This window comes from Condylura cristata, unplaced genomic scaffold (genome assembly GCF_000260355.1).
Source record: "Condylura cristata isolate star-nosed mole 26May11 unplaced genomic scaffold, ConCri1.0 scaffold00038, whole genome shotgun sequence".
In the NCBI taxonomy this organism is placed as follows: domain Eukaryota; kingdom Metazoa; phylum Chordata; class Mammalia; order Eulipotyphla; family Talpidae; genus Condylura; species Condylura cristata.
Genome location: NW_004567139.1, coordinates 1297752 through 1315977, shown reverse-complemented (window position 1 = coordinate 1315977; position 18226 = coordinate 1297752). Strand labels below are relative to the sequence as shown.

General features: G+C 52.6%; 1 protein-coding gene across 2 annotated transcripts in view; it reads left to right on the top strand.

Annotated features, from left to right (window-relative positions):
- The window catches only part of PECAM1 (platelet/endothelial cell adhesion molecule 1), a 47329-nt gene that overhangs the window by 22617 nt on the left and 6486 nt on the right, over positions 1–18226 (top strand). For both annotated transcript variants that reach the window (XM_012733154.1, XM_012733153.1), the window contains 7 exons: positions 1054–1344; positions 2226–2333; positions 3455–3482; positions 5572–5645; positions 7171–7224; positions 8668–8730; positions 12750–12806. In XM_012733154.1, the coding sequence (XP_012588608.1) occupies positions 1054–1344; positions 2226–2333; positions 3455–3482; positions 5572–5645; positions 7171–7224; positions 8668–8730; positions 12750–12806 (675 nt within the window). The remainder of the gene's footprint in view (positions 1–1053; positions 1345–2225; positions 2334–3454; positions 3483–5571; positions 5646–7170; positions 7225–8667; positions 8731–12749; positions 12807–18226) is intronic.

Genomic DNA, 18226 nt, shown 5'->3' with positions numbered 1-18226 from the left:
AATCCCATCAATACCAATGAGAAGCAGCTGGGACCTGAGGGTGGAGCTGAGCAGCCAGGTTGGGATAAAACCAGACATGTGGGCTCTGGGGATTCTTGGCCTGGTGGTTCGTGGCTGGTCATTTGGCTCTCGATGAGCTTTCAGTGTGCTATTGGAATCCAAGTCAGCAGAACTGGTAGGATGCTCTAGTTAACTTGTATTTCTCTCTCTCTCCCTGGGTTTTTCCTTTTCCTTTCTCCTTGTAAATAAACCCATTATTGAAACTTTTGTGTGCGTGTCCACAGTACAATTGAATCTTTTTTTTTTTTTCACCAGAGACAGAGTGGGGAGCAGCACAGGCAGATTGATGAAGTACACTGCTGAGGGGAGCAGCGGGCAGGTCAGGAGAGGTCTGCCGCGCCATGTGGTCTCCTCCAGGGCAGGCGGGAATCGAACTCAGGCGGAAGTGGCTTTAGCGTCTCAGTGCTGTGCTTTAACCTGCTGTGTCACTAGGGAGGGCCACAATTGAATCTTAAGCATGTGGGTAAGGGCCCACAGACAGGCAACTCTGTAACAATAGGAGAAAAATAGGACAATAGCCAGAGGAGGTTGTGTGGTCCAGGTTATTTGTAGAAGATCATTTATCTTAGTAACAAGATCTCTCTCTCTCTCTCTCTCTCTCTCTCTCTCTCTCTCTCTCTCTCTCACACACACACACACACACACACACACACACACACACCACCTCAAGAGAATACATAAATTCATCTTATATTTAGGTTGAGCATCAGTAATGCTGGGGTTGAAAGTGAAGGGAGATGCCCCTTGCGTCCACTCAGGTCTCACTGGCCACAGGAGGACTGGAAGCACCCACTGCCACCCTATGGGGTCCCCTGCATTGCCCTTCTGGGGAATCCAGAAGGAAGCTTGGAGAGTGAGAGCTGAGGGGGGTATCTGAGGAAGGGGCACAGTGCCTTTGGGCCAGCACGGAGGGGCCAGCCATAAGCAGGGACGGTGACGTTCCTCCTCACCCCCCTTTCTTTCCTCAGTGCTAACCCTTCCCCTGTTTTTCAGCCCCCGTGGATGAAGTCAAGCTTTCCTTCCTGCTTGACAATGTGGTGGAGTCTGGGAAAACCATTGCCCTTCAGTGCGCCGTGAACGAAGCATCTGGCCCAATCACCTACAAGTTTTACAGAGATAAGGAGGACAGGCCATTCTTCGAAACCTCCTTGAATGACACCCAGGCCATTTGGCACAGAACAGAGGCTAGCAAGGAGCATGAGGGACAGTACTACTGCACAGCCCTCAACCGAGCCAACCCGCCCAAGAGCAACACCCCCCAGAGCAATATCCTGACTGTCAAAGGTGAGTGATATGTACAGGAGAGCAGGTAGTGTGGGCTCTCAGGTCAGGCACGGCACTCTGTAAGGGGGAGTGGTGAGACTTCAGTGCAGTGAAGAGGAAGAGACTGACATCTAGGTATTCAGTTGTAGGTGACACAAACCTACTCAAAATCAGAATAAAAGGTGAATGAGGCTCTCCCTGGTGCTGCAATGGGTTAAAGCACCGCATTATGAAGCTCTCCAAAACTACTGCAGTACAAGTTCACTCCCCTGCCAGGGAGCTGAACCACAGGGCACGGCAGACCTCTCCTGACCTGCCCGCTGCTCCCCTCAGCAGTGTATTTCAGTACATCTGTCTGTTCTGCTCCCCACTCTGTCTCTGATGAATCTTCTCACCCTCCTCACTTCTGTCCTGTACCCCAGTTCTGTAAGCATAAATAAATAAATCTTTAAAGAAAAAAAAAGTGAATGATTATCACAAGGAATTGGAAGGAGAACTTCACACTGTCTGAATTCCAAATTTTCAGCACAGAGATCTCAATGAGCCCATTTTTGGTAAAATATTCACCCATAGACCCTTTGTGGCCATGGGGATTAGGTCTTGCAAAAGAGTAATTCTTTAGGGGAACCCACCTATTTGGGGATAGGGTGGTTTCCTAGAGATGGGGTGCTGAACACACCCCAAGGAGTCTGCGTCAGTCCCAAGGTCCTTCAGACCACAGCTGACTCCAGCAGAGGCCGCCATGTCTGGGCCACTGCAGACCTGAGACCCTCACAGGTGGAGGCCCAGGGCAAGATGCCAGCCAAGAGGCCTGTGAAAATTGTCCTCTTTGTTGCTTAAGGGTGATATGATTTCCTGTTGGCAGAAAAAGACCTACCTATTTCATTTTGCTTCATTCCTAGTCTTTTTTGCCCCCTGGAAGAAAGCACTCATCGCCGTGTTTGTCACTGGAGTGATCATCGCCGCCTTGATCCTCGGGGCCAGATGCTATGTCCTGAAGAAAGGCAGAGGTGAACCAGGGCCCTCCCTCCTGACCGGGCCTTGCTGGGGAGGTCACGGACATGTGGGGCTGCAGCTTCTGGGGTGAGAGTGGGGCCCACTGGAGCTGCACCCCAGTGGGGACTGAGGAGATGCCACAGTGATTAATTGTTCATCTCCTGAGGGCGTCACCATGATCAAAGATTTGGGCCTGGGTGGGCCTCTAGATTTAGTTAGGCTAAATCCAAAATCAAAATCCTAGATGAAAAATCCTAAATGAAAGTGATTGCTTTTTGAACTGGGGAGTCAGAAAAGAGATTTGGGGCCAAGTTGCATTGGCATGTAGTTAGAAGAAGCTGCTGCTGTGGATTCGGATACAGCTAAACCTGTCATTGGTAGAGTGGACTGTGAGCATCACACACACACACACACACACACACACACACACACACACACACACACGCCTAGCACCTCACAGATATTGAATAATGTCCTATTACTGTCGTTTGGCTGTAATTTCCATCCTGTGCTTGGGGTTAACCACGCAGGAAGGAAAATCAGGATCAGTCGCTCACACCCAGGAATCGAGTCAGCTAGTCCAGACCCAAAGTCAAGGGCACAACAGCAGTAAGTTCTGCCAGGGTATCTTGTGGGGTAGGGTGGAACCAGGGTGTTGCTGCCCGGGACCAGAGGGGTCCACGGAGTGAGGGCGGATCCCGGGCTGCTAAAGAGCAGGAAAACTACCCCCATGGAGACGGCTCCGGAACGGTTACCAACCTATAGGCTCCATGTGGAGTCGGGGAGCTATTTAGCTTTTCCTTTGCAGAATGGTCTTGAATCCAAAAGGCAGCTGTGCATTTAGCAGGCTAATCTGGCCCCGCACCACGTGTTCAGCGCTCTCACAGCCCACGAAGGAAAATTGCTCTTTACTGAAACGATCAAAATGTCAGGGGAAATGGTGTGAAATTTCTTGGTAATGAGACCTGCTTCATTTGTTTATGAAGTGGGACTGCATTTGGCTTTCTTTGCTGTTCTTAATGGTTCTACATCTTCCAGAAAGTCATGGATTGTTAACATGAACACCTCTCTCTCTCTCTCTCGTTGTGGACTAGCGACTTTATACTGACTTTAGTTTTTTCTTTCTCTTTTAAAGCCAAGCAGATGCCAGTGGAGATGTCCAGGTCAGTATCTATGGAGGCAGGTGGCTGCCCCGGGGGGATGGACAGGCTTGTCTCTAGGGAGTCTTCAGAGTTTAGAAAATTTTCAGTGGTTCCTGAAAAATTCAAGAAAAATGAAGAACCTTGGGTGTGAGTAGCAGGGAGCTGCCTGCGTGCGTGTGAATGTGTGTGTGTAGTTTCGTCTTCATGGAAAACTGCCAACTCTGCTTTCATGGGAAGGAATAGTTTTATTCTGAGGTCATGTCCTTCCTACACTATTAACTTGTGAATCCCCTCCCCCCCTTCATGAAATTATAATGGTAGTAGATGGAATTTTAAAAATGTACTTACTTGGCAAAACAAAGTTAGCCTGAAAAAATGATTGTGTTATTTTTACTGTTTCTTGAAATCACAAATCTAAAAGCATGGACAGGGTAGCTCTGTTCCCCTAGAGACAGAAGCACCAGGACAGGGAATTTAGAGGGTTGGGATTTACCTGATAAAAGGTTCCTTTGGCTCTAACGCTTTAACAGCAAAAAGTGTTTGCAGGCAGCATTATTTATAGTAGCTAGGATTTGGAAGCCACTGAAAGGTCCATCAAGAGAGTGGAAGGGGGCCCTCCCTGGCGGCACAAAGGGTTAAAGCGCAGCACTGTGAAGCTATGGGCAGCCACTGGGGTGGGAGTTCGATCCCAGCCAGGGAGCTGACCCACATGGCGTGGCAGACCTCTCCTGACCAGCCTACTGCTCCCCCAGAATGTGTTTCAGTAGATCTGATGTCGTTTCTGGAGTTAGTGCGGGGTCATTGGCTTCACCCTAGGAATGGTTTCCCCAGAACTCCCCTTTCAGTGGCACACGGCGAGGTCCCAGGCGAGTTTCTCCATGACACAGACTCAGTTATAGTTAAAGAGCGGGCTTATTAGGGAAAAGGACAGGAGCATCGGACACTTGCATAGACTGAAGCAGGCAGGGAGAGCTGCCCCAGAAGAGACAGGTTTGCAGAGAGACGTCTGCATGGTTATAGGCGCAAAGCCTGAGGAGAGCGGCCTCTGCTGAGGGAGGTCAGTGCAGAGAAACCCCCGCCATAGTGCAGGTCACGGGCAGGCAGGAGGCTGCTGCCCTGCAGCGGGAGAGAGCCGGTGGGAAGAAGCTTAGGCACAGGTGGGCAGAGGACTGCGGCCCCGTGCCAGTTGAGAGACTGCCCTGATATAGACATCTTCTCTTTGGGGGGACTCACTCTTTGTGAGCCTAGGTTTGTTGATTTTGAGTAGAATCTGAAAGGGACAGGAGATCCCACAATGAGCTCCATCTCCATACCTTTATCTTTCACCTTGTGGGTCTGTGATAGACACCCCTACGGCAGTCTGCTACCTGCTTGGGTCTTCAGCTTTGTCACCCAGGCATTTGGTCCCTGAGGATCTTGGTTTCTATACCTGGGTCAATGGCTGTGCTAGTTCCTTCTGCTCTAGACCCTTAGTGTGAGTTGGTCTTCAGGTACCTCCTTACTATTATTACTTCCTCCATCATTTCCACCTGATGTGCTCCCCACTCTGTCTCTGGTGAATCCTCTCGCCCTTCCACCTCTGGCCTGTACCCCAGTTCTTGTGTGCATAAATAAATCTTTAAAAAAAAAAAAAGACAATTGGCGGGAGAAGATCTGGTGTGTATCCATTGGGATTCAGCCACAGGAATGATGAGACAGCCGTTCACAGCAGAGAAGGGGCTGCAGGGAAACAGGTTCCAAATGACAAAGGAAAAGACTGGACACGGACCTAGCAGAGGATGGGGCCCAGTAAAGTGCTCACCAGAACTAGCGGGCACTCGCAGGCACCTATACATGAGCCGAGGGCTCTGAGGTTAGAGGCATGGGGCAGGAAGGGGTGAGGCGGTAGGGAGGATGATGAAGGGGAAAACAAAACGTTCATTATAAAAACCGATTTTGTCAACATGATCTTAGAATTGAAAAACATGTTTTTCAAACTAGAATGTAGTTTTCCTCCTTTTGGAAACTCTTCCTGGTTTTCTTATGGTCTTTGCTTGATTCTTTTGTTGGTTTGGGGTGAAAGCCAGCACAAATATGGTCTAATTTTTTCCCTTTTCGGTTTCCTTTGAAGGCCGGCAGCACCACTTCTGAGCTCCAATAGCGAGAAGATGTCGGATGCCACCATCGAAGCCAGCAGGCATTATGGTAAGTCCTGGTTTCCTGCCACTCCTGAGACTTCGCCCAGCTCCTGCACTCACCTCCCCTCCCAGAGGCAGAAGCCCTAGGCGTGGGGCTCAGGTTGGAAGGGAAGCCCTGGCTTCCAGTAGAAGCATGTAATCTAATCAGCTGGTGAGCTAAGAAGCAAAACAAAGATCTTGGGAGAAAGACAGAACATTCTACTCTGGTTCACCTCCTTCTAAACATCCTGAGAATGAAAGGTGGAGAACAACACCCATTCTGGGTCACTTTCAGAGTCTTTGACTATTAGCCGAATGCAGTCATGCTCGGTAAGAACCCAGACAGCAGATGAAAGCTTTGGTGAAATATCTGCTCTGGTGAAATTCTTCATTAAAAGAACAAGGCGGTTTTTATTTCAGACTTGCCATGACAGGAGGCAAGTTCAAGTATTTCATTGTTACTGGAGGAATTAAAAATAAAATGGGAAGGGATTCTTGGTTAAAAGGCTCAACTCAAGGTTAAGGTTCAGTTAGTAGGGTGCTTGGTCAGTCCCAGTGGGCTATGGAAAATGGCTCAAGCCTTTTAGCAGGGACCCTAATTCCCAGTGGGGTCAAGGCAGGGAGAGGGCATAATTACATCACACTAACGTTCTGTCCCAGACTAGATTTGGGGCTTTCTTCTTTCTTTGGGAATAGATTGTCCTTATTCTTTTCTAATTCTCTAACAGTATCCCACAAAATAAGAAAATGTTCAAGTATGCCTTTGGTAAGGCACAGTGAGAACTATATCTTAAAAATGAGCAATTCTTGCAGGATTGAGTCATAAAATCAGGACATGACATAAAACATTTGACATCACAGAAGTGATATACAAAGAGAAGAAAGCAGACACATCACTTAGACACTAGATTCAGAAAAGTCACTATGTAGCAAAATGCTAGCGAGAAAATACCCTTTTTTGATATTTGTATTAGTTATATAAAATACAATTTTTACGTAAATACTATTTTTAAATCCCTAAATTTCCAGAATGCAAGAAATACTCATTATATTGTCTCTGCGTGGGTTATCTTGGTTTACAACAATATTTTAGTGGCCATAATAGTAAGTTGGTTCACATACATAATGGAAAGCCAAGTGTTTCATCAGGAATAGTGTTTACATCACTTTCAAGAATTCTTTTTAATAAAGAACAACATGGTAAAAAAGACTTTAAAATTTTGCACCCCAAGGTGGTCGCCTCGGGGTCCTGCTCAGTTCTCTGCTGGGGAGCTGCCTTGCCGGCGTCCTCATGTTCATGGTCATCCCTGCTAGAATTAACTTTTGTTTTCAATAAGCTTGTTCCAAGCAAACATTCCTGAACTCTGATCAGTTCAACCACAGAAGCATCCCTCTGTGGAATGGTGGGTCACTGGGGACCTGCGAGTTGCCAGCCTCGCTCTGAAGAAGTTCAACTTGACTTCCTTTGTTAGTGGCACTGACCTTTTGAAACAGTTTATCTAGAAAACTAGAATTTCCACTGTCATGTATCCTAATTGTCATTTTTCAACTAGGTTACAATGAAGATGTTGCAAACCATGCAAAGAAACCAATAAATGAGAATAAAGGTAATTATCATTACTAATAGAAACCTTTAGACAAAGAAAGACCCGGAGGAAAAGAACCCAAACTCTTAAGGCCTGTGAATATTTTTGCAGCTCTCTTACTCACCCTGTCACTGGCTGACTTGTAAAACAGAGATGACCGGTAGCTTTCTCCAAAGTGTCCTTCATGAGAGACATTACCTAAATCCCAGTCAAAACTAACTAGGTTCAATCCCAAAAGGAGCTTCCTGATTCATAGGGGCTAGGGCTACTGAATCAGATGGGAGGAGCTTCTCTTTCTTGGATAGTAGAGGCAGAAGTGGCTTTTTTTTTTTTTCAAGATTCATTTATTATACATACAGAACTGGGGTACAGGCCAGAAGTGCAGGGAGTGGTGAGAGGATTCACCAGAGACAGAGTGGGGAGCAGAACAGGCAAAGTGACAAAGTTCACTGCTGAGGGGAGCAGCCGGGAGATCTGCTGCGCCATGTGGGTCACCTCTGGGGCTGGGAATCAAACTTGTGCTGAAAGGGCTTTAGCTTCTTAGAGCTGCGTCTACCCGCTGAGCCACCAGGGAGGGCCCAGAGGTGGCTTTTAAAACAGCATGGGCCACCAGTGATCCCGTCTGTACCTCTGAGTCCATGGTAGTTCAGCTAGTCTGGGGGAAAGCACCGGAGGCTGGTGGGGCGGGGGAGGCACTGGGTACTTGGGAGGCAGTGGAATTGTTCTTTTTCTTTAAAAGATTATTGGATGTTTAGGTTTACATTTTACATATAACTTGCAAAGATTTTCTGTCTCCTACATAGTCACTAAAAATGAAAAGTACTCTAAAAAAATTAAATAGTGGTCTTGTTTTTGAAGACAATTAACAAGAGTTTGCTTCACCCAATTTAAAATTCCTTTCCCCTGTGGCTGCGATCTTGGGAGCCCAGCCCTGCAGAAGCCCAGGGATTCTACAAACACGAGCCTGGAAGGCTATTTTAGTTGCTATCGAGGAAACTCAGTTCTTTAGGGCTTCAAAATTATAACAGCACTAAAGCAAGACCAACAAATGTTCTAGATTTCTCTGTAGCGCCCTAACACTCGGTTATACCTCAGACTCTCAAAACATTTTTAGTTGGGGTCCCGACTCCCCATTTCTTGAGATCCTCTCCATCTTGGAAGTAACTTTCTCTGCCTGGGGCCTGGAAGAAGGTTAACAGAGGTGACTGCTGTGATCGATGCTGGCTGTTTTGTTCTACTGAACATTTACAGATCCACTCTGGAAGCCTCAGGCTGGGGGTGTCTTTCCCCATGGAGGGGGTGCGGTGACATTGCTCCTCCATCAGCCTGAGGTTTCCCACCAATTTAGAATGAAGTTCAGCCTGTGCCTGGCTCCCCCTGAAAATCTGGAGGACCTGAATCCTTCGGGTAGGTCCCCCACAGAGACCCTGTCTCACCCCTGGGCGCTGTGGTTCTTTTGAGCAGAGCCTCTGACCTTGGACGTGGAGTACACAGAGGTGGAAGTGACCTCTCCAGAGCCCCACCGAGGTAAGGCCTACAGCGTGACGGAGCCGCGTGAGCTGTGGCCGAGTCTGGCCACCCCAGTAGCTCAGAAGGGGGGTGGTTAGCAGAGACTTCCCCTTCCCCCCCGCCCCCAGACATGCCACAGGCAGGAGACCCTGAGGAAGGAGGGTCCAAGACTGGACAGGAAAACAAGGAACCCAGAACTAAATAAATAGTACAGGGTCACAGCACACGCTCAAGAGGATGGGATAGGGAAGGCGGGAAAGGGGTGTCTCTTCTGGCTTGGGTGCTCCCAGAAGGCTTATTTGAGGAGAGGCATTTAGATTAGCCACTGGGGCTGCTGAGAAGGCCACCCCACCAAAGGAGGACCCAGGAGGGCAGCCGGCCTGTGAGGTTCCCTGCATTCTAGTCTCAGTGCACTGGGAGCCTTTGGAAGCCTTTAAGCTGGTCCCCACTTCTTCCTTTAAAAATTCTCCTTGTGAATGATGGCTTGAAGGGCACGAATGGACAGGGGAGACCAGTATGTGATCAGATGGGGGGCCACTGGGAGGGATTCTAGGTGTATTTTGGAAACACATTGCTGTAGAACATGGGAAACATAACGACCAGGAATTCAGGCTCCTTGACTGAATAACTGGGGGGCACCGGCTGATGGGGGGATCTGGCCCCAAGAAGAGACTTCAGATCATGGGAGGCTGTGGTGATGGGATGATAGGTTCCTCCATCATCTGCATCCTGGGCTCTGGCCAGAACAGCCAGCTGTTTAACTTTCTCTTTAAAGGGATTTGGGGCTCGGAAGAGTGTTAGCGAATCCCCTAAGGTGCGGTGCATGAATGCTTCAAATTCAGAAACCTGGCTCTGCTTGACAGATCAACAATGCTGTCCCCTGATAAGCAATAAAAAAGGAAGAACTCTGCAAAACGACAAACGCCTTCTCCCGGAGCTTCAGGAAGGGGTTCCCCCTTAGTTGACCTCCTCCAGTTTGCACATGATGCTTTGGGGTGGAGTCTGGACAGTCAAGCACTGGAGGGGCTTTTCTGGACCCTCTTCCTGGCAGCGGAGGGACAGTGGGTGAGAGCAGGCCTGGCCCGTGAGGCTGTCCCCTGCTTTCAGGCCAGGGGGCATCACAGGGTGAGGAAAGGGCTTTGTGTGTCAAGGCCAGTGGTGAGTCAAACTGACCTGGTCTTGGCCAACCCAGACTCTGTGCTCAAGGCCTCCCCCAGCAACGCTGGGGTGGAGGAGGGGAGGGGGCTGTGATCAGCTCTACCCCTGGCAGCTAGCTGCCCAAGTGGACACTTGGGGTGGAGGAAGGGCAGGAAGGAACTCCTCAAGCCCGGTGTGCTGCAAGCTGGCTCGCAGGCTAAATGCTGGGAAAACCCCGTGACGTTGAAGCCTCCTGATTCTCCATTAACAGAGAAAAACAGAAGCCAAAATATAGCTCTGTCCGGAAACATCCTTGACAGCTGTGACAGCAGCCTGCTGGCCTGGTTTAGTCATTAGCCGGCAGCTGCCGCCCAGGGGCGGGAGGAGGGGAGGAGAGATGGGACGGGACCCCCCCACCCCGCCCCCATTGCTGAGCTGGGCAACTGGAGCACAGCTGGGCACTACAGGGTGGACAGCAGCCACTGTCATGGTGGTATGCAGTTGTGCAGTGACGGGGCCCCCTGGGTGACCAGGTGGCCCACGGCTACCCGCTATGTGCAGGTGAGCACGGGACTTCTCAGGGTCTGCAGACCCCAGACTTGGGCCCCAGTGCCTGGCTCCTGTCCTTTCCCACCGCGCCCAGCTCCCAGGGTGGGGCTGGGTCAGAGGGTGAGCTGCCAGGGACCCCGGGGCCTGATCTGCAGCGGACACTCATCTGCACCACAGCCTGTGGCTCCCCACTGGGCAGCTGGTCCCCCGGGCACCAGGCCCGGTTCGCCCTTTCCTCCGCTGCCCTGCTGGACACAAAGTAGTGTTAGGATCGTTAGACCTCCCTGGGTCTGACATGGAGCAGAGCCCCTCAGGGTTGTGGAGGATCCCCCAGAAGATATGGGGATCCCTGGAACTTCCCTCCACATCCCAAAATCTGCTGTCGTGGAGGGAGAGTAGGGTACTGTGGCATCCCTGCTGGCTCTTACGGAAGGCAGGGGTCCCCACAGGGCCCGGCGTCTCAGCCACTCTGAGTGCCAGCTTCTGCTCAGGGCCCTTAGGGGGTTGCCACGAGGCCTTCTGTGAGGCCCTGGCCATGCTAGGTACCCCAAGTTCTGTTGTCGTGTTGGGAACCAGCTTTCTTCTGGTGTTAGGGTCCTGACACAGGAGCCACTGCCAATCAGAGTGTGAGGATGAATGTGATTTTAATCCTAAAATCAACACCCCAGGGATCAGATTGACTAGGGCAAGAGCTTCTCAGGGTGGGGCATGGGGGGCCTGAGACAGACAGGTGCGGGGATGTGGTCCCTTCCTTGTCACCTCACACCTTTCCAGGTGTCCCCAGCGAGCTGTGGCAGGCCTGGGCTTGTGGGTGCCCAAGAGTTCCAGCACGGCCTGGGGTTCTGGGGCCCAGGAACAAATAATGTCAGCATGTCGTGGGCAAGTGTCCCCAGGTTGCAGTGAGATCGCCGGGGGCTATGGAGGGGTCCACACACAGGGATGGGGAGCATGAAGGCCTCTGTGCTTGAATGCTGGGGCAATACTGGTCCTGGGGAGGGAGGGTGAGGACTGGGGCCTCGAAAAGGCCACGCAGGCAGCAGGGGGTGGTGCGGCTGGGGAGGAGGTGGTCCCTGAGCGTGGGCAAGTCGAGGGTACCTGGGTGCAGTTAGAGGCCAGAGCACACTGGCCTTCCGCCTTGAGGGAAGAGACCCCTCGCCCCAGGGCACTGACCGAGCTGGCTGGCAGTGGCTTCCTCCCCTGTCTGGAACTGTTTCCTGAGCTGTGGGAAAAGGCCAGCCACGTGGCCACAGGGCTTTTTTTTTTATAAAATTTATCTATCTATGCATACAAGAACTGGGGTGTGGGCCAGAGATGTGGGGCACAGGATGAAAGGGTTCACTAGAGACAGAGTGGGGAGCAGAGCAGGAGGATCCACTGAAATACACTGCAGAGGGGAGCAGCGGGTGGGTCAGGAGAGGTCTGCCGCGCCATGTGGGTCAGCTCCCTGGCCGGGGATCGAACTCATGCTGCAGTGGCTACAGCCAGTTTCATAGTGCTGAGACTTAACCCTTTGGGTCACCAGGGAGAGCCCCGCAGGACCTTTTTACAGCCAGGCTTCCTGCCCTCCTGCAGGTGAGACGCAGGCTCTGTTTTGCTTCCTGGGGGTGGGATGTGTGTGCACACACTGTGTTTCTAACATGTGCAAGTGTGTAGACAGTGCCTTCAGACTGTGTGCGTGTGTGTGTGTGTGTGTGTACACCTCCTGTACATCTGCACCACCTTGAGAGGGACACAGGGCTCTTTGGAGGCTCTTTGTCCCCAAGCCCTCGGGTACCCCCCAGGCGTAATTCACGCCCTGGACAGGTCTTCTGCTGCTTTGAAAGCATCTACAGGGTGCAGCCCTGTCTGTGCACTGGTGTCCCCCGCGGAACTCTTTAACAAAACACCAACACCAAGATGACCCCAGTGATTCCTTCGAAGCTGCCAGTGAGTCTCAGGTTGGCATTTGAAGCCAGCTAGCCAGCAGGCCAGACTTGAGAGCAATTCTCAGTTCCTGCTGGTCAGAGTCATAGACGAGGCCCAGACCCTGGTCATTGAGAGGCCATGGCCCGGTGTCCTGGGAGGGGCTGGCAGTGCCGTTGAGGTGGGGACAGGAGGGCAGGAGCAGGAAAAGGGCCTTGAGCAGGAGGCCACAGGCCTGCAGGGTCCCCTTGGACTTCCAGGCTGTGAGTGACATAGGGCAGACCTCAAAAGCAAGGAAATTGCCCAGATTTAGGGGTGACAAGGTGTCTAGATGCTCCTGGAGAGTCGCGGGGTACAGCCTTGCAGGGGGAGCCTCAGATGCTCCCCTCCAGCAGTGGGATGACCTGGAGTCCCTGGCTGCTACTGACCTGTGCCCGGTCCCTCCCCAGGTCTGGAGACGAAGGGCACGGAGACCGTGTACAGCGAGATCCGGAAAGCTGACCCCGGTGAGTGGGGGGCCTTGGTGAATTAGCCTGGTCCCCAGAATCACCCATGGGGCTTGGAGTGGGCAGGGAAAGGGAGCAAAGGAAGCCAAAAAGAAGCGCTCCGTCTCCAGCGTTGACTCTCTTACCACCTTGCAAAGCAGCCCTGGGCCACCTGCACATTTCTCATCTGCCAGCCCAGAATTCTGCCGTAGGCCAGGCGCGCACACCTCCAGCGCTGCACCCAGCTAACCCGCGTGTTCCAGGTGTGCTCGCAGAACCCCGAGGTGCGCATGGCCTAGCCTCTCTCAGGCGTCACCAGCGAGGGCGAGGCTGCCCCCTGCCCCCCACGGGCACTGGCGCACCGGGAGGCTGCAGCCTGGGTCCAGGGCCCCCTTGGACTTCCAGGCCGTGAGTCAGTGCCCGCATTTTGCCACCATCCCAGGGGGAACCATCACTGTTGGTTCTCACAGACTAAAAGATGATGACGTTGAGCCTTTGGTAGATTTGTACAGGCCTTTAATGCCGAGTCAGGGACAGGCCAGCATTTTTCTGGGCTTCTCCTCGCTCTCCTGTAGGTGATGGTGCCCCTCTAGCCCTTCCCTGCCCCCTGCCCCCCATACCCCCTCCCCGGGCCCAGGTGTCCACAGCCATAGATGTGGCCTGGCACCCACACCTCCCAGCCCAGGCGCCCACACCTCTCAGCCCGGGCACCCACACTAGGGCAGGAGGGTGGGAAGGGCCTAATCACTGCATTTGCCCTACAGCCTGCTTTGAGGGGTTCAGCCTGAGCACACACTGACAGTGGGGGCGGGGAGCACAGGTCTGTTCCTTGGCTTCGGGCCTGCCCCCCTCTCCAGTTCCATCATTTGCTGAGCTCCAGCCCAAGTAGACATGGAAGGGGGGGCACACCCAGCAATTCATTTTGGTGTAATTATTGTAATTCAATCCGAGGAAGTGAAATCCTCTCAGAGGACTTTTAAATTCTGAAGATTGGGGCAACCCCGAGGGATAAACACTCGCTGTGCTGTTTCTCACTCAGTACCACAGGCCTCTAGTTTTGCCTCGTTGAAGAGGATATTTAAAATTCCCCGACTTCTTTAAAATGGGCTGGAACTCAAGTCAAACTTGGCTCCACCAGCGAGGTTGCAGACTGGAACCCTCAGCACTGGTGGGCTCAGCCCGGCCCAGCGAGGAGCTTCAGAATCTCCAGAATCCGAACCACAGAAGCTCCCGGATGTCCCGAGCTGCCAGTGTTTGAGAAGTGCTCTCTCTAGGAAGAGACTACTTTTTATCTGAATTTGAAATCGCTGCTGAGTCAATTTTTTTTATGGTATTTTCATAGTAAGCGCAGAAATGTAGCCTCTTGTGAAACTTGACCCGGCCAGAATAATTTCAGAAATTTCCCCATTCCCAAGGGAAATTTTGACTTAAATATCTCATTTTGCATTTTTGGTCTGTTTGGAGCCAGAAAAATGCAAATCGAAAGTAGATAGCTTCCTCTGTTCTTCCTTTTTCTCAGCGAAAACTGAAAAGTCAGGCTGTGGCAATGGCGGGCCAGGGGCCCCCCTGCCCTCCCGTGGTCCCGAGGTCGCTCACCGCCAGCTGCTCTGGTTGTAGTCTCACATCATGCACGCAGCCCGGAGGTCTGTGCACATTCACTCCGTCCTCACAACCCACTTTACAGAAGCTGAATCAGGCTGTGAGGGTCTAGGGACCCCTGGGACGCTCTAGGTTCTTGACTCGGGCAAGGAAAGAATTCAGCATCAATACCAGAATTACAGAAAAGCAAGAGGTTTATTAACAGGGAAAGGGGAGGACGGGAAGGCTCCCTGAGCAGAGAGGGGTCCTGGCCACCGAAAAGCGACCACTCCTGAAAAGCAGGAGTCTGTGCAGGTTCTTGTTGCTGGAGTCCTCAGTGGGCCTGTTGGGACCTGGCGACCCTCCGGTGGGGCTGGACTGGACAGGAGGCCTGGTGAAACCCAGCCCTGTAGGGCTGGAGGTGACCAAGGGCCCTGCTCAGCTGGGGGACCCCCAAGGCCTCTCAGGGGCGGCCACTTAGCAGCTGTGTGGTTTTACCCAGCGCACCCAAGCTATCTGGGACTCCTGCGCTGTCTGGGACTCCGTCTCTCTATCTGTTAACTAAGATGGCACTAGTGAGAAAAGGGGATGCGATAAGATTAGGGGTGTGATGCTAATGACCCCAAGCACGCAGTTTCTTGTCTCTGCCATAGAGGAAGCATTCGGTCCTCTTTAGCCAAAAAGCCTAAGAGAATTGGGGTGCCAATTGAGTCATTGCCCAACTCCCAGGTTGGGGTGCTCCCACTGCACCCAAGGGTTCAGCTGGGGCTGAGGTCCCTGTAGAACATCTCGCTTCTAACCTGGTAGCCGACGCCTGCCCAGGGGCTGAGGGCGGACAGGGCGCTGGACTGAGTAACCGAAACCAGAGCCAGCCCCCTCTTCCTTTCCCTTCCAGGTTCCTCTGCTGGAATCAAGGCTGTTGCTCTTTCTGAAAGTGCTGGTTCAGCTGCCAGCAGTTGGTGGGGGCGGGGCGGGGAAGCTGCAGGCCTCTGGTGACTCCCTTTTCTCTTTCTTTACCCTCTACTGTCTCACCAGCCCTCACATTCTTCAGAAAGCCAGTGGGGGGCGCTGCTATCACTCCTAGCCTGGAGTGTGGACGTGGGCACGCTGGTCCCAGCACCTGCCCTTTCCAGCTTCTTTGGTTTGGTTTGCACGTTGGCATCCCCTTTTCCAGATGAATCTCCACTGTCTGCTTTAGAAACAGCAGCCTGGCCTTGGGCGAGTTCAAGAACCTCGCGGAACCTCCGTCTGCTGTGAACCAGGAGCGGGGCTAGAAGAGAGACAAGGTCCTTGAGCTGTCCTAGAGCGCAGGAGGTTGGCACCACCCAGCCTTCTGAGACTGCAGGTCTGGGTATCTGCATTTCTAACAAGCTCCCACGCTTTCTAGCTGTTGTGCGTTCTCACGCTAAGTGCTGCTCCGATTCCTGATTGACGGCGTAGGGTCTTTCTCATTCCCCAGAAATCGTGGAGGGACCGTTCAGAGCTGACCAGCAGAGAGAATGGCAGAGAGGGAGAGAGAGGATGTGTTAGGGGACGAAGGTGACCCGTGAGAAAATAAAGGCCTGGGCGGGAGGTGGTCTCGGGCGGGCCGCGCAGTGTCAAAGCAGAGCTGAGTCCTGCCAGCCTTTCCGAGTGCCCGCTCTCCACCTTAGCTTCGCCACTTCTCCCAAGCAGCCCCACGCGGGGCGGGCTATTTTGGGATCAGACTCACTGGGCATAGTTCTGGCCCTCCAGCCCCCCCTTTCCCCAGAGTGATACAGAGGGAAACGGCTCTTCCAGAGAAGCCAAAGAGCCTGGAGCAGCCCTGCTTTGGAGAGATGTTCAGGGTGGGCTCTGCCAGCACCAGGGGTGCTGGTGGGTGAGGAGCGCAGGGCTCTCAGGCTGTGGGGTCACTGGTCTTTGTGGTCCTGACGTTGGGGCAGCCTTTTCTTTTTCTTCTTCTTCATCTTTTTTTTTTTTTTTAAGATTTATTTATAGAGGCATACAGAACTGGGGTACAGGCCAGAGATGCAGGGCAGTCAGAGGATTCACCAGAGACACAGTGGGGAGCAGAATAGGCAGATGGACAAAGTACACTGCTGAGGGGAGCAGTGGGCGGGTCAGGAGAGGTCTGCCGCGCCATGTGGATCTCCTTGGGGCACGCGGGGATCGAACTCATGCTGAAGTGGCTTTAGCTTCCCAGTGCTGTGCTTTAACCCGCTGCGCCACCAGGGAGGGCCCTTTTCTTTTTTTTTTTTTTTTTTTAAGATTTATTTATTTATGCACACAGGCCAGAGGTGCCACTCTGAGTGCAACCACGTGGCTAAGCCAGGGCTGTTTCCATGCCAACTTGGCTCTTTCCCAGTGCTGGATGTTTGACAGTGCCTCAGCTTCTCCCGAAAGTGCCTTATGAAATGGCCTGCAGGCCACCCACAGCAAAATCCTGGATTTGAAAATGGAAGAGTAAAGTGGTTTATTTCATCAGCCATGTGGTCAGTTCTTCCCTAGGAGAGAACTCGGGTCTAGCTGGAGAGTCCCACAGCTTCAAGCAGGGGCCACAGGGGTCATTGAGTGGTGTCCGGAGATAGTTTTGCTCTTCATCATTTGAGGTAGGGTGGGGGTGTGCTACCATATCTAACGGGTAGAGGCCAGGACTGCTGCTAAACCTCTTAAGATATGTAGGAAACCCCCATCGTGGAGAATGACCCAGCCCAGAACGGCAGAGGGCCGAAGTGAAGAAACCTGGCTAACAGGAGATGAGGGGTTCTCATTCTCCAACAGGAGAGCCAGCTCTCCCTCAAGAAAGTGCTCGAGCTTTGCCTGTGCCCATCTTGGGAGGTGCCCGAGCACGTCCGTGCACCTGACAGCAAGGCTCTGGGAAGAGAGCACAGCTCAGCTCCAAACACTGGCCTATGTCTTTTGGGTTCTGTTCCTTCAGCCTCCACTCCGCTTTCTCTTTGGCTTCTAGATGTTTCTTACAGGGGGACAGATGTATGGTAAAGCAGAGTAGCTGGCTGTCAAGAAAGAACCAAAGAATAGAGGGTCTCCAAGCCAGGCCCCTCTGAGAGCCCGCCCCAAGCATCCTGTGAGGCCCGCGGACACTGCCCTCCCTGCAGGGTGGCGTTTCCTGCCTAACAAGCCAAGAGAATAATAAAAAAAAAATCCATGACAAGAGATGGGTTCTACCCACCAGTTTCTATTTTTGTGCAGTCGCCCCACGACCAAGAAGAAATAAAACTGCTGGGAGCAGAGGCCCAGCCTCCTGTCAGCATCCCCGGCCGATGGGAGCTCTGGCATCTCAGGCTCACATTTAGGAAACGCAGTGTGAGGCTCTTTCCCTCTGCGTCTGATTCCAGAGCCCTAGGGCTTTGGGGCCCTAGGAAGCTTGGGGTCCTGTGAGTCTTCCCAGGTCAGCTCTGGGGTGGGGGTGGGGTGCTGCCCAGGGCCCCACTCAATGTGTGGAAGTTTACACAATGGCTGGACTTCGTGGTGCGGCTGATTCATCCATCTGGCGTGGACGCCTGCCTCTGGCCCGGCCAGGACAGAGGGGGCCCCCGAGAAACTTCTGGCCCTGTTCCCTCTGGAGGAGACTCACAATGGAGCTGTGATAAGACAGGGCGCGAGGGGGAAGTGGACTTGTGGAAACAGGATATTTTAAATTAGAGAAAGAAGCAGAGAGGCTGTGACTGCCGTTGTGATAGATGAGACTGCCCGTTGGGGCTGTGGCGGCTAGTCAGCAACCTAGGGGCTCAGGAGGGCTTAGGGGGGCTTCAGTCTTCCTTGTCCCTCCACCACCTTCCTGGGGCCACTTTCACCATCACAGCCGGGCAGTGCCAGCGAGCCTGAGCCTGCTCTCTGGTGAAAGACTGTGGCCTCTGGGAAGC